Source organism: Amborella trichopoda, chromosome 12, assembly GCF_054954075.1.
Source record: "Amborella trichopoda isolate Santa Cruz 75 chromosome 12, AtrichopodaSantaCruz75HAP2 v2.0, whole genome shotgun sequence".
Lineage (NCBI taxonomy): Eukaryota > Viridiplantae > Streptophyta > Magnoliopsida > Amborellales > Amborellaceae > Amborella > Amborella trichopoda.
In genome coordinates, this window is record NC_142347.1 from 39,441,424 (window position 1) to 39,455,274 (window position 13,851).

Here is a 13,851-nt window from a genome sequence, read left to right on the forward strand (position 1 = left end):
TCAACATTAAAATAACTTTTACCGATATATTTTTGAGGTGTATCCATAGTTCTACATTTTAAAGTTGCAACCTTATATAAACTTTTTCCATAAAACAAATCGCTCTCCCTCTCTCTCTCTAAAAAGACAGGAGTTTTCTCCTAATGAAACAACCTTTCGCTCTCTCTTTCGTAACGAAACATCCTGTCCCTCTCACACTCGTAAACGTTCCTTTTCTCTCGTGGAACAAAACTAGACGGCTTATGGTCCCCTTTCCCTTTGTTGCAAATGGGTACAAATCAAGTCAAGAAAAGACTACAACGACATTCCAAGTTTTTTTTTTTTTGGAAAAAGAAAGTTTGTCGGGCCTCTCTCTCTAACACAATTTTATATGCAGCTTGGTTTTGTTTTGTAAATTTATTAACTTCTCTCAGCTCAAATCTATGCCTAATGTTTACATGCCTACCGACACTGTATTAATCTACGTTAATGCAGCTAACACATACTATGGAATTGTCAACATCATGTTTAAAATTAGCTCTCTCTCTCTCTGGGGGAATTTCTGAGAAGCCGCCATGCCAAAACAACATTAGAAAAGAACCATGCCAAAACAACATAAGAAAAGAAACATTGAACTTTCACTAAAGTCCAGAAATCCCATATCTAATCAGAATATTGTTGGATCGCAAAATCTTGAAGAACAAGGACGGTCCTTTATACAAAAGATCAATAAATTAAAGGTTATGTCTTGGATTCATTGAATGCCAAGGAGAGACATTTCAAATATCAAACATCAATATAATCAAAGGACATCATACAAGATCCCCCCCTCATAATGTAAAACGTGAGGGGGAACATGAGAGAGACACTTGAAGATAAACATGAAGATCTGGTGTGGGAGAAGATAGAGAGAGAAATTACGGGGAGAGAGTTTTAACCTCTGTGATAGAGATATAGGTGCGGTGTAATAAATCGTTAGAGTGCTTTGGACTCGGATATCAAGCGAAATGTCTTCATGCACCTTGCATTGGCCCTGATCTCATGACAGGTAGATGCAAATGAAGTAAATCTTTGGGAAAGAGCAGTGCGAAACTGGCGAAGCTCTTCTTCGAGAGCCTCTCTCCTTTGCAACTCGATGCTCAACACCTTGGCTATCTCCTCCTTTTGGCTAGTGAGCATTGCAAGGTTCTGGGTGGACTTGGAGATAAATTGTAATAGAGAGTCTCTCTCTTCTCTAAGGCTCTTGCACTGTCTCTCGAGGCTCTCACGCTTTTCCTTGGCTGCAACCAATTGGTTGTTCAATTCCAAGTTTAAGTCCTGCACAATATCATTCACAAAAGGAATAAACATCATTCAAGTTACACGATACATCGGTGCATGAAAATTTGACGTCCCTTATTGTTAATAAGAAAGTTGGCTAAAAAATGTAATTTTAACATGTAAATGGAAAAAAAAAAGTTATGCATATCAATGTATCTGAGCTCTAAAATTTCTATCTTCGCATATTAATGTACAAAAAGATACACTAAAGTGCACCCTCAAGTGCAAATTGCTTCGGGACAGGCAAAATTTATCTTAATTTGCCAATGACAAAATTAAAATAACTTACTAAATGACCAGTTAGTCCTAATACACAGACATCAAATGCAGAAAAATTCAACCAAAACAAAATCACCCTTAGAAGTTAAACTCATTATCTACAGATTACAACAAAAACCTAGATACAAGTAATTTGTGTTGTATGGCTGGTTATTAAGTCTAAAACTAAGGCTCCATTTTTTAAAGGCCTCCCTGGAGGGAATTTGCAAAAACATACATACTTAAATGCATAATACATATATAAGAATGTACATATATGTCCATGCATGGCAGAGTACATAACAAATTACACGCTTGGTTGAAAAGGGTCAACTACCTTGAGTTCATTATTTTCTTTTAGACTCTGTGGAGAATTCAAAGTAGCAACAGCAAAGCTCAGCTTGTCAGTGAGCAATCTACATTGTTCTTCAATTAAAGAATCTGCTCCACCACAATCTGTTTCCCCATGCAAAAATCTAGAGAAGTGGCCCTCTAAAGTTGTAAGAAGACTTATTCCAATGTCCCTTGCACAAGATAGCAATACCGCCTGAAGTGACTCCTCATCAGTTGTGCAGCTCTGTTCATGTTACAGAATTAATAGGAAATTTTGCAGTAGAAAAATTCATGATATTAATCTGTATGAGTGTGAGAAATCTTCACCTGAATCTTAGAAAAAACTTCTTTCAAAATGTCTTTGCAGTCAGCTACAGCTTCAGATATCTTCTCCGGAAATTGCCTTGCTAACACTGCCTCACGCTGGAGTTGAGACAATTCTTCCGTTAATTCATTGCTAAACAATTGTTAGTTTTCATTATCTTTCTGCAAATTAAGTTGAAAGGAATTCTTAGGTTCAAGAATAGACCTCAAATTGCAAACCATATGTAATAACTAGAACATAGTTGTTGGAGATGGGAGCAGGATCGTTCGGGAATCGCCAAACCAGTCTATAATAGAAGCTCCCTGGGGTTAGGATCAGCGTTCGTATAATGAACAAGACAAGGAACAAAATCCTTACGTTAATAGGAAGGGATCCCATGTCAATGGATTCGATGTTTTGACTAGCAAGAATCTAAGCTCTACTATACTTAAAACTGAGGTTGTGTATGAATTCCCTTGGTTAAGGAATCGAGGTTTAACTATGTCATATAATGGGATTCCTCTTGTTCTAATATCATGATTCTTAAAGTATAGGAATCAAAGTCATCAGCTGGTTAGCCCTGACAACCCAAAAGCCTATCACTCAAGGGTCATCTTCTTCGAATGTTGTCTCCTCTGCTTCCATTAGTTCTCAAAGGCTGGCTCTCTGAAGGGGCAAGATGAACTACTCTCTCTCTCTCTCTCTCTCTCTCTCTCTGACATAAAAGAAGCTTTTTAAAGCTTGAAATGAAAGCATATATTCTTATCTCACAACTAAGAGGATTCATCATTGTAATTTAAGAATATAAAACAATAGGACATCATAAATATAAGATTTTAAATGAAATATATATTCTCACAACTAAGAGGGATGACTTACACAATAGGACTTAATAAAATAATGGGCCACTCTAGACTATGCCTAGTACAAATTAAGAATCTAAAATAATGGAACTTCGTGCTTTGCAAAAAAAAAACTGTATTTTACCATCATGGAACTTATGATCCCTAAAAATGGGAACTTGGGACAATGGTAATCTCTAACTTGGTATCATCCGTAGATAAAAGTAGATCCCACAAACATGGAACCCAAGATTTTAATGAACCAAAACCTTGGACCATGGTTGATGGGAGTGGAGATCTATTTTGAAATGGAACTAGATTTCACTGATCAATGGAACGTGGTCCTCTTTTTTTGGGAGCGAGATCCCAAAATTATAAAACCGGGGTCCTTACAAGATCTTTTGCAGGAACCGTGGGATTGAGATTCCGAAGCGGGATTGCCACCAAACCAACAAGGTTCCCTTAACTATAAACTAGAAACAAACAATATATCTATTGGCCCCAAGTTTCAGAATTACAAGGTGCAATTATCTTTTGAGGATATGGAAAGTCATCACACTATATCCCTTCAAATAACAAGATAATTTCCAATACATCCAAGGAGAGACTGTGTATGATACACTATAAGTATCTGAGTCATGTATACAACAAACCCACATTTTTCTTTCCAAACAACATATGCACTTGTGGACAAGTATAATAAATGATAGGTTCATACAAAATTGTTGGTTCACTGTGCAGGGTATTTGGCACCATAAAAACCATCTACTTTCATCTCTGATTCTGATTCCCAGTTGCTAAAGTAAGAGATTGTAGTTGGCCCAATAGTGCAGGCCCGAGAGATTGGTTTTCTCTGCATCTAAGTGTGAAACTTATTGCTTTCCCTTAGTGAATCCTAGCAGTTTTGGGGTGATAAATTGCAGCCTAATTGTTGATCTAAGTGGACCGATCAAACCTATCAAACACCCAGGGACTTTGGTATTTGTGTAATGTTAATACTTCTGGGGCCAGATTCAGCTATTAATGCCAGAAACAGTATACCAACACCAAATAACTATCAAAAGATTTTGCACCATTTCCAATTAAATGAAATGTTGCTTATGCCCAGCCCCCCTCCAAAGGAAGAGATGTTCCTAGCTATAGAAGTCTAGGCACTCATGAAACCTTAGCAGAACTTGTGAATGACTTTTAATGGAAAATATGTTTTTCTCTAGATACTTTTTGAAGTGAAAATAGGATGACATTAAAATTCAACAATGCGAGTCAAGTCGGCAAATGCTTGTCACCTATCAAAGAGTCCCCCTAATTGTACTTTCTGTTACTAGGTTAAGTAAACACACGTATAGGAAAAGGTTTTGGGTTGCTTTATGGTTTTCTACAATATCTGCATATCCAAGTTGAGCTCTCCCTTTTATCTAAACCTTCAAAACTGCAAAATAGCATAAGCATAAAATGTCCACCACCAGCAGTCTACCCATATTGTTCAAATTCAAATAAAAGTATGAACACATTAACACAAGGGCTAAAAATAAATTTCAGATATAAATGTTGATTACCTCAAGTTCATTTTTCTCGTTCAAAGCACATTGCAACTGTTTCTTGAGATTTCCAGCTTCTTCTTTGTAGAACTCTTCTGAGCGAGAAACCTGATACAAATATGATATGAATATAAGCACAAATCCTATCAAATGTCATGCTATTGTGCAGTTAACTATAAATTAAGTTATATTCAATGCAGGGGAATCATAATTTACACTATCATTCACAGGAGGCATTCATGCAGAATAAAATTACATCTATATCTCCGAACTAGTCCATATAATTTGCCAAGATTGGTCATAGGAGAAAAATGAGTTTCAAACATAAGAGTTGGTTACCTCATTTTTTTCATCCAAAACACATTGCCATTGTTTCTTGAGATTCTCAAGTTCTTCCTTGTAGAATTCCAGAGAGCAAGAACCCTGAAAAAGGTTTAAATGAATATGAACATAAGATCTATCACATGTCAATAAGGTATTGTAGTTTACAGCAAATTAATCTGAACTTCGGAAAGTTACAAAATGACATCCATGGCAGTAGCAACAATATTGCATTTCATGGCAGTCCTCAAGGCATTAAAATCACTTTAATGTGTTAATAACTCTCATTTCTCAATATGATCTAGATATTATATATATAAAAACGCTTTATGCAAAAATTTCTCTTTGTTAGATTTCGAGATTTCATTCTTGTGAACCATTACCATATATTGTGTTGAAATATAAAGCTAATATTTACAACAAAAATTCCAATTTTAAAACAAAATTGCAGCCAAAGTTCAATAAGATGGACTGCAAAGTGAGCCAACTTTTCTCATCCATCAGAAATATTCACAACACTAAAGGCCTCTTAGTGGCTGATGGTAGAAATGCAATCAACAATACCACAGGCCAAGTATCAAACAATGAAACACTTACGATATACCATCAAGTGTACATTTGTATTAGATTCACTTGGCATCCATACAACAATATCTCACTGCAGTCCAAATAATATGAGATTACATCCAAAGTCAATATAATTAGATCCTTAGCACTCAAAACAAGATATGCGGACATTAAAATTTCGATAAGCCAGAACAAATTATTAGGATGTAAAAGAACACCAATTGTCGTGCTGAAGAATTCCTAATACAAACACCACTTAAAGCAAAAAATAACAAGAATGTCCTTACTAATAAATAATAGGAAGGATAGATATTAGGAGAATATCATACGCTTACATCTAGTTATGAGATGTATAGTATAAGCATATAGAAAATTCGTGCGCCCCCCTCGCAGACAAACACAAAAAGCCAATATGATACCAATTTATAGATCGCTGAACCAATCAATTGTGACAAAAAAGGGAGAAACTTTGCCACTATTACAACGTTCTGATAAGCAATGACAAAATAAACAAACTCACCGAGGCTATGTTGCTTGCTGCCAAAGATGGATACTTCCCTTCAGGAGTCATACGTAACATATCAAAATCAGGAGTGCAATGGCCCTTATTCAATTTTTCCCACATATCTTCATCAGCAAAGTCTACAAACTCATCTGGAATAGGACTTGCATCAGGAAGCCTTTGATAGCTTGAGTGTTTTCCAACACAAGCATTTGATGATTTAAAACTAGGAGTTTGGAAAGCATCCTTTTGTGGTGTGCTATGACACTCAATGGATCCCTCCCTATACCCCCGTCTGAACGAGATCTTTCCCTGTGATACAAATACCAATGTCATCTACCAACATTTTGAAGAGATAATAGCACAAAAACAAGATGACATATAAAACACAAAGAATGCAGAACAGAGAATAATGAAGTTTGATTTTTCATTATTCATTCTAACAACATCTATGAACACTTTTGACGAAGCCCTTATTAAATAAAGAACCAATATGTTGTCTGATTCCAACTAATCCATAACCATACAACAAACACTTCCAACAATCACTTCAAACACATCAATGAGTTACCAAATCATTCTAAATAATCAGAAATTCAAACTCTCAAAAGTAATACATTGTGATTAGAAAAAAAACCATTTTTTACTTCATCCCTGGACCAAAATAAATGGTTAAGATAAAGACATCATGTTAAATCAAAACCCAAAGTTAGTTCATTCACAAAGTTTAGCGAATTTGCAAAATGACGATGTTTACTAGTCCGTAACGAGAATTTTTTTTGCTGACTCATGTATTTAGCATGCAGATAACATAGATTTAGTGGAGAGATGAGTGAGTTATCAGTGACAGTGTATACATCAAGGGTCAACGTTAAACCCATACCTCTTTGTCTTAGTTATGGACGACTTAAGTAGGTACCTACAAGATGAGGTACCGCGATGTATGTTGTTCGCAGACGGCAATAGTTTTGACCAATCAGACCCGACACAGAGTGAATACAAAGTTAGAACTTTGTAAGGATGCTCTAGAATCCAAAGGTTTTAAAATTAGTTGGACTAAGATAGAGTATATGGAATGCATGTTTAATAACAATAAGAGTAGAGACGAGAAAATGGTTAGGATTGACGGCCAAAAACTACCAAAAAGAGCACACTTTCAATATTTGGGGTTGATAATCCAGGAAAGTATAGAAATTAAGGAAGATGTTACACATAGAATTAGAGCTGGGCGGGCGAAATACAGATGCACAACCGAAATTTTATGTGATCACCACAATATCAATGAAGTTCAAAGGGAAGCTCTATAAGACCAGCTTTACTTTATGAGCAAAATGTTGGACTGTCAAATCAACATACCTATAGGATGAGTGTAGCTAAGATGAGAATGTTGAGATATATAAGTGGCAAAACAAGAAGGCATAGAATTTGAAATGAATACATTCGGGAGAATTTAGGTGTGGTCCAATAAGCGATAAGATGAGAGAAAGTAGACTTAGGTGGGTTGGCCATATGCAGCGAAAACGCAGTACAGCACCTATTAGTAGGTGCGATTTGGTTCAAGTGGAAGGCTCAAAAAGAAAAATTGGTAAGCCCAAAAAACATGGTTGGAAGTAATGAGAAAAGATATAGAGACTTTTCGCCTCACTGCGAGTATAGCCCTTGATAAAGTAGAAAGGTGGACCAGAATTCTTGTAGCCGACCCCAAGTAGTTGGGAAAAAGCTTTGATGATCATGATGTAATGAAGATGATGATGATATATTTAGCACACAAATCGTAAAAATTTCAGTTATATACACTATAACCCACTATCTTAAGATAAAAGGGACTAGCATAATGTACACATGATACTTCTTGTTGGTCCACAATGTCAAATAAGACAAAAAGAAGAAAAAAACATAAATTAAGGTTCAAGTGAATGATCTATCAAGCATAGAGTAATAAAAACACATGAAACAATAGGAATGTTCACAGTTGTTAGTCGCACCTGATCTAAGAAATCCAAGCTCAGCCGTCGAGGAAATGAATGTTCACAGCTGTTTGTCTTTCAAAGAATGAAATACATCAATAAGAGAAATACATCACATTATTAACAAATTACAAAATAAACGATGGGTGACATGCCCTACGCTATACCTTCGCTGAATTCCTATCTTGATCAGAACATATAAGACTGCTAAGATTATCTATTTTCATTTGTTGTTCCCTATCTCGCTCTTTATGCAATTTCCTCTCTTGTTCAAGCTCCCATGCTAGCTTTTCACGTTCTGATTCAAACTAATGATCATAAAAATAAGAGTGAAAAATCATCAAGCTACAATGAAACATCTGCAAGTATAACTCAATGAATTGTTACTCACCTTCAGCATCTCATTTCGCAACTTCAAAATCTCTTGTTCGAATACCTCCGAATGTGATCCCTGACCCAAGTAAAAACTCTTCAGCTGCTGCACAATATTCAATGGTCGATGAAATAAAACTAAATTTCACAAGTTGTCACCTGCAATATTCTGCGAAGCTCTTCTATCTCTTGCTTTTGGCGCTTCAATAGGGCCGCATCAGTCAAGATCTAAAAGAGAATACCAACCATAAAAAATTACTTAAAATAAAGAAAGAATTTGAAGCATCAAAATATGAAATAAAGCAGGCAGATAACTCAAACAAGAAAGTTTACAAGTGAGAGGAAAACATAGGGCATAAATTTAAAAAAATATTAATAAATATGTTTAGGAATTAATGAACAGGAAAAGCTTATGCATGTTATAAAATAAAATGTATTTCTCATTTTCTAACTATTAACAAATATGTTTAGGAATTAAATAACAGGGAAATCTTATGCATGTTATAAAATCAAATATATTTCTCATTTTCTAACTATAAATAATATTTGTACGCTCAGATGCCTGACATATTTTTTTCTCAAGTTTGCATGTCTATGTTCGAGTCAACAGTTCATACATCCATGTGTGCAACACAAAACCTAAGAGTAAGTGCTCACTCCCATTTGATGGCACAAGAAAATCAAAACAATATTACAATTTGGATCCTTGTTCTTTTTTATGTTGATGTCCATTCTGAAATTTATTTTAGAAAATTTCACTAATGCTTTTGTGTTCTCAAAACACTTAGATTTGACTAAGTCTATATACAGGGTCAAGTCAATTGAATCTATTCACTCCAGCAAGTTGTTCAGTCAAGTTTTTGTCAAGATTCAAGATATTATTTAATCAAGTTAACCTATGGTGAAGTTGATTCATCTAGCTCTAGGAATAGCCTTTAATAATAATTTACTCATCAATATTGCCTATGGAAAAAAAAAAGTAGAAATCAAAAAGGCTTACTTTCCAAACCTAAAAATACAAAGGTTGAACCTCAAAACAAATAAACATAGAACACGTAATCTCATTGGGGAATCAAGGATTAAACAACAAGTTAGCTAGTTATGTAGTAACTAGTACGTGTAAGTCACCGACTGAATAGCTACAGGTTCACTTCGTTCACTACTAAGGGAACAGATATACTAAAAGACTCTTTCGTACTTAGAGACTGGAAGGGGCCGGGCCGGCTACGCTACGTTCATCAGTTGGTGAGATTTCTGTTGTTATCCCTAAAGCATCTCCCTAAATAAATAAGGCACATAAATAAGTCTTCACTATAGAGTACAATATGTATCTAGCCACTTAGTTGCCAGAAACATTAAGTAATAGCCCTCAAATAATTTACTGGTTACAAACAACTATCTAAAAAGACAAAGAAAGTCAATTTTCACACCTCCAAATGCCTCATGCTTGCTATTAAGATTCTTTACGAGACAGTATAGACATATTTGAGTTCATCTAATCCAATAAGTTTAGCACAAAAGTAAGGCCAACAACATGAAATAATAAAGCACATATAGATTAATCTACATGATAAGAGATCGCATGCATGTCAATGACATGCAAGTATGAAACAACGACAAAGAACGAGATAGAGAGGGAGAGAGAGCAACCTCATTGACACGAGCACAATTGGTGATGCGTTTTGCTCTGCTTGCAAACTGCAAGGTTCCCCTTGTCTCATCTATGTGAGCCTAAATATGAACAGTTGCAAAAGTGATCAAACTTAAAGCAAAAATTAGACACAAGGTAAGTTTATATGAGTAAAAATAAGGTAAGCTACCTCTTCAGGTGCAATAGTACATATAATGGATGTCTTAGCATTACCACCAAGGGCAGGTTGGAGAATGCGAGTAAGTTTACTATCCCGATAAGGAATATGTCCCCTATAACAAAAGAACAACTTTATAATTTAATACCCTCAAAAAAAAAAGTAAAGTAACACTTAAGAAATTCTTCAAGGGTAAACCATTTATTGAAACAAAATTAAAAATTTACCGTTGTTTACCACCATTATCACTCAGTTTATTGATAACTGTACCAAGAACCATTAAACTCTTGTTAATGTTCTTTCCTTCCTTCAAACGCACCCCGTCAGCTCCTGTCTTTGCAATTCGTTCTGATCCAGCTAAATCTACTAGGTTCTGGGGAAGTTGAACCACATAAGCTCATTGCATTCTAATGCCCACTAAATCAAACACTTTCCAATGCAACTGACTCAAGACATATATTTTTCTTTATACATAGGTATTGGAAGACATAAATTTGGAGAACATTATCTACTATACGAACCAGAACAGAAACACGAACAGCATCAGTAGTCAAAGTATCTCCTGCAAAAGGAGCATCCTTGCCCCTGCTTTCAATAACCTGATTCAATGATAGTGCATGAGAAAAATTCATAATAACAAAAGAAAAACAAAAATGAAACATGAAAATAGAAAGCTTTACACTCAAAGGAGAGGTTTACCATCCTAAATATAGTGTGGGACCGACTACTCCTCGCATTCATATTTGTCTGTCCCACATGTCTATTAGCTAAAACAACCAGATTGTCTCAAAATTAGTTTGCATAGTCAGGAGTACAAAGTTTAGTGAGGAATTCACACTGGTAAGAAATAATTGAAGTTGTTAGAATTAGAAAGAGAGAGACTAATAGAATCTCACATTCTCCCAACTCAATTAGCCTGAGGATATCCTCAGGACGATTTACAATTTCCTCTCGAAGACCAGAGACGAACACACCTCGCTACAAAATAACATAAATAAGAAATAAATTATGAGAAAAGTAAATAAATAACAGTGAACATTTCATTCAAAACCAATTCCCATATCTCTTTTTAGGAGCTCACCTCTAAGCTCTCATGGACCTGTAACTTTTGGTTCTCAAGGGCAAAAAGATCATTGATTTCTTCATTGTAGATCTCCAGGTATGAAACTCGAATCAAGAACTCCCGCTCAGTTATCTGATACATGGTTTTCAAGGGATTTCAGAAAACAACTCTAAGCATTTCAAATATTACTCATAAGCATATAATTAAGGTTATCTGTCCAAAAGCAAACTATTCTGACTACCAGCTTGATACTCTTGAAAATATCTTGGACTGCAAGACGAATGATTCCAGGATCCTCAAGAGAGCCATTCATGGTAAATGTCTTACCACTGCTGGTCTGACCATATGCAAATGCAGTTCCTGTATACATCACCACAGCCAAAAGCAGATGCTTGGTATCTCTTCAGTGACCTTATGCAAAAGAGAAAATTGCAATATATTCAACTCACATAACCTAGCTCATGCTGCAAAGAGTAAACCAGATTATTTCCTTATTTGGTTGTCCGCAATAATGACCACCCAGATATGAACATGCCACTCATAACTGCAGTAAAAAATGTGGTCATATGACATTGCCCATTTTCTAAAATCAATGATTCTCACGAGGAAAACCTTGTAAAAAAGTTATAACATGAAAAATTCACTTAAAGCCTCCAGACAACTAGTTCTCACATATTTTCCCATAATCTAAGTTAAATTTGGTGAAAATTGCATCTTTTTTCCGTAGTAACCTAAAACAATAACTATGAAAGAAACAAAGTGACAAACAGGTGAAACTACATCTAGAACAACCTCGTCAAACACAATCTTGCAACAAACATAAGTAACTTATTATTAGGGATTCAGGAAAATCCAGCAACATGTAGCTTGAATCCTCAATCTTGAAACACAAAAGGGGTGAATCCTAAACAGTGTTCAAATCTTACTTGAGTTGACTATTCCCTCAGACTTAGTAAAGTTACTCGGCCTTAGCAAGGTGTCAAGGCAAGTTTGGTTGCATAAATTAAGGTTTACAAAAATGATATTTTCTACATAATTTTGTGTTACTAAATCATTTAATAAATGATTATATATGTTTATGTTTTTCTACATAGTTTGAAACTATAAATCAATTTTTCCAAATTCCATTTTCTATACACTTTTTCCATCTATGGAACTTTGATCCTAAAAGCTTATCCAATATCTTACAAAGTATAAGTTCGCTGAATTTTTATTTTGTTAGTGAGGTCCCTGCAAAAGCTGACAAAATGTTATGATCTTAGCCAAAAATTGCAAAATACGTTTTTCGATTGAAAATATGGGTCCTTGATTTATTCATATATTAGCTCTTTTTTATCTTTTAACATCCCAAGTAATTGTCCAAGAATTCCCAAATATTCACCCTTTTTTTACACTAACATTTCTACTACACAAATGTTTAAAATCATGCATTCTAACATCATAAAAAGATAAGACAAACTACTACTATTTTTAACATCATCCACAATCACAAGATTTTTTGGACAAATTCTACCTTCCAGACACAATTGGATTAATCATTTAGCTATTGCACTGGAATAAACTCTTCCAAGAGTGAAAACCAAATTTTAAAGGTAGAAAATCAGGAAACCATACCATTGAACCCATTGACTGCAGCCTGAATAACATCCTTTGTGTGAAGCTCATAAACCCTAGCATTTGTGCAATCTTGATCAAATACATGGTCTGACACAGTCAAGGAAAACACATAAAAGCTTCAATCGCAAGATATGACAAAAAATTTTAAATCCTAAGAAATCAAAGATAAAGAGAGAGAGATACGAAAAAAGAGATTGAGAGAGAGGATTTGGTGGAATGAAAATTAGTTATTGGAAGCAGTATATGCAACAATAGGGTAGAGCATTATCAGAAAAGAAAAAACAATAGGATAAAGCAAAGTTCAGAATAACAAATCGTGTACTTGAGAGACTATGAAACCCTAAAAATAGCAGATCTCCTGGAAATTAGATGAAAACAAATGTTACAGGGAAACCGTCGAGCCAATGGACAAACTTACGGATTTTGAAAAAGCATAGAAGAAAGAAACAATGATAAATTCGAAATTAATTAATTGCCCAAAAAAAAAAAAAAAGATAAACGAGAAACTAGAGAGAGAGGCGTACCAAATTCAAACGATAAGCTTGAGACAGGGGTTCCATGCTTGCTATGAAGGGAAATGCAGCTGCTATCTACCATCCAAAAGCTACCGTTTATGTTTTCCTGTGTAATGGAGGGTCGAACGCGAACAGCTACACAAATTTTCTCCATTGATCTCTCTCTACAAATGACTGTAATGGAGTCTATCTCTGCAAGTGAATTGGAAATGAAACCCTATTTTTGAGCAGAGAGGATGAGATTTGGAGTAAAAGCGGGATTCTTGTGGAAGGGCCGTTTGAAATTTAAATTCGTTAAAAAGGTTTTGAAAGTTGATGGCGTGGGTTCCTGATCTGGCCCTCGTTAATTTTACAAATGACGAGAAAAAAGCTCTACAGTAATTACGGGGTTATTTTAGTAACTCACCTATGCTGATCTGGATCGGGAAGCACTGATCTGGACCAGAAATTGGTCTTTGACAAACTGGTTCTTGGTTAGAATTAGGAATCGATTCGGCTCAAGGCGACTTGTCTGGTTCCAAACCATGAAATTTAGTTTGAGAACC

The 13,851-nt window shown here is 35.3% G+C and overlaps 1 protein-coding gene across 3 annotated transcripts; it reads right to left on the minus strand.

The window, feature by feature from the left end:
• Positions 1-615: 615 nt before the first annotated feature.
• ZCF125 (P-loop containing nucleoside triphosphate hydrolases superfamily protein) lies at positions 616-13,641 on the minus strand. Of its 3 annotated transcripts, none has more exons than XM_020675261.2 (20): positions 13,316-13,641; positions 12,789-12,878; positions 11,416-11,534; positions 11,193-11,306; positions 11,008-11,089; positions 10,811-10,878; positions 10,633-10,710; positions 10,339-10,484; positions 10,124-10,226; positions 9,954-10,034; positions 8,463-8,531; positions 8,323-8,382; positions 8,099-8,239; positions 7,950-8,006; positions 5,983-6,276; positions 4,914-4,997; positions 4,593-4,682; positions 2,218-2,313; positions 1,895-2,134; positions 616-1,296 (listed from the first exon to the last, which is right to left on the minus strand). In XM_020675261.2, the coding sequence occupies exons 1-20, from the start codon at positions 13,458-13,460 to the stop codon at positions 955-957; spliced, it is 2,499 nt and encodes an 832-aa protein (XP_020530920.1). In that variant the 5' UTR covers positions 13,461-13,641; the 3' UTR covers positions 616-954. The 3 variants fall into 3 exon arrangements, with proteins under 3 accessions (XP_020530920.1, XP_088709887.1, XP_088709888.1); XM_088853761.1 differs by having other exon boundaries at positions 11,416-11,718; positions 13,316-13,400; XM_088853762.1 differs by lacking the exons at positions 616-1,296; positions 1,895-2,134; positions 2,218-2,313 and adding an exon at positions 2,344-2,376.
• Between the last annotated feature and the right edge of the window lie 210 nt (positions 13,642-13,851).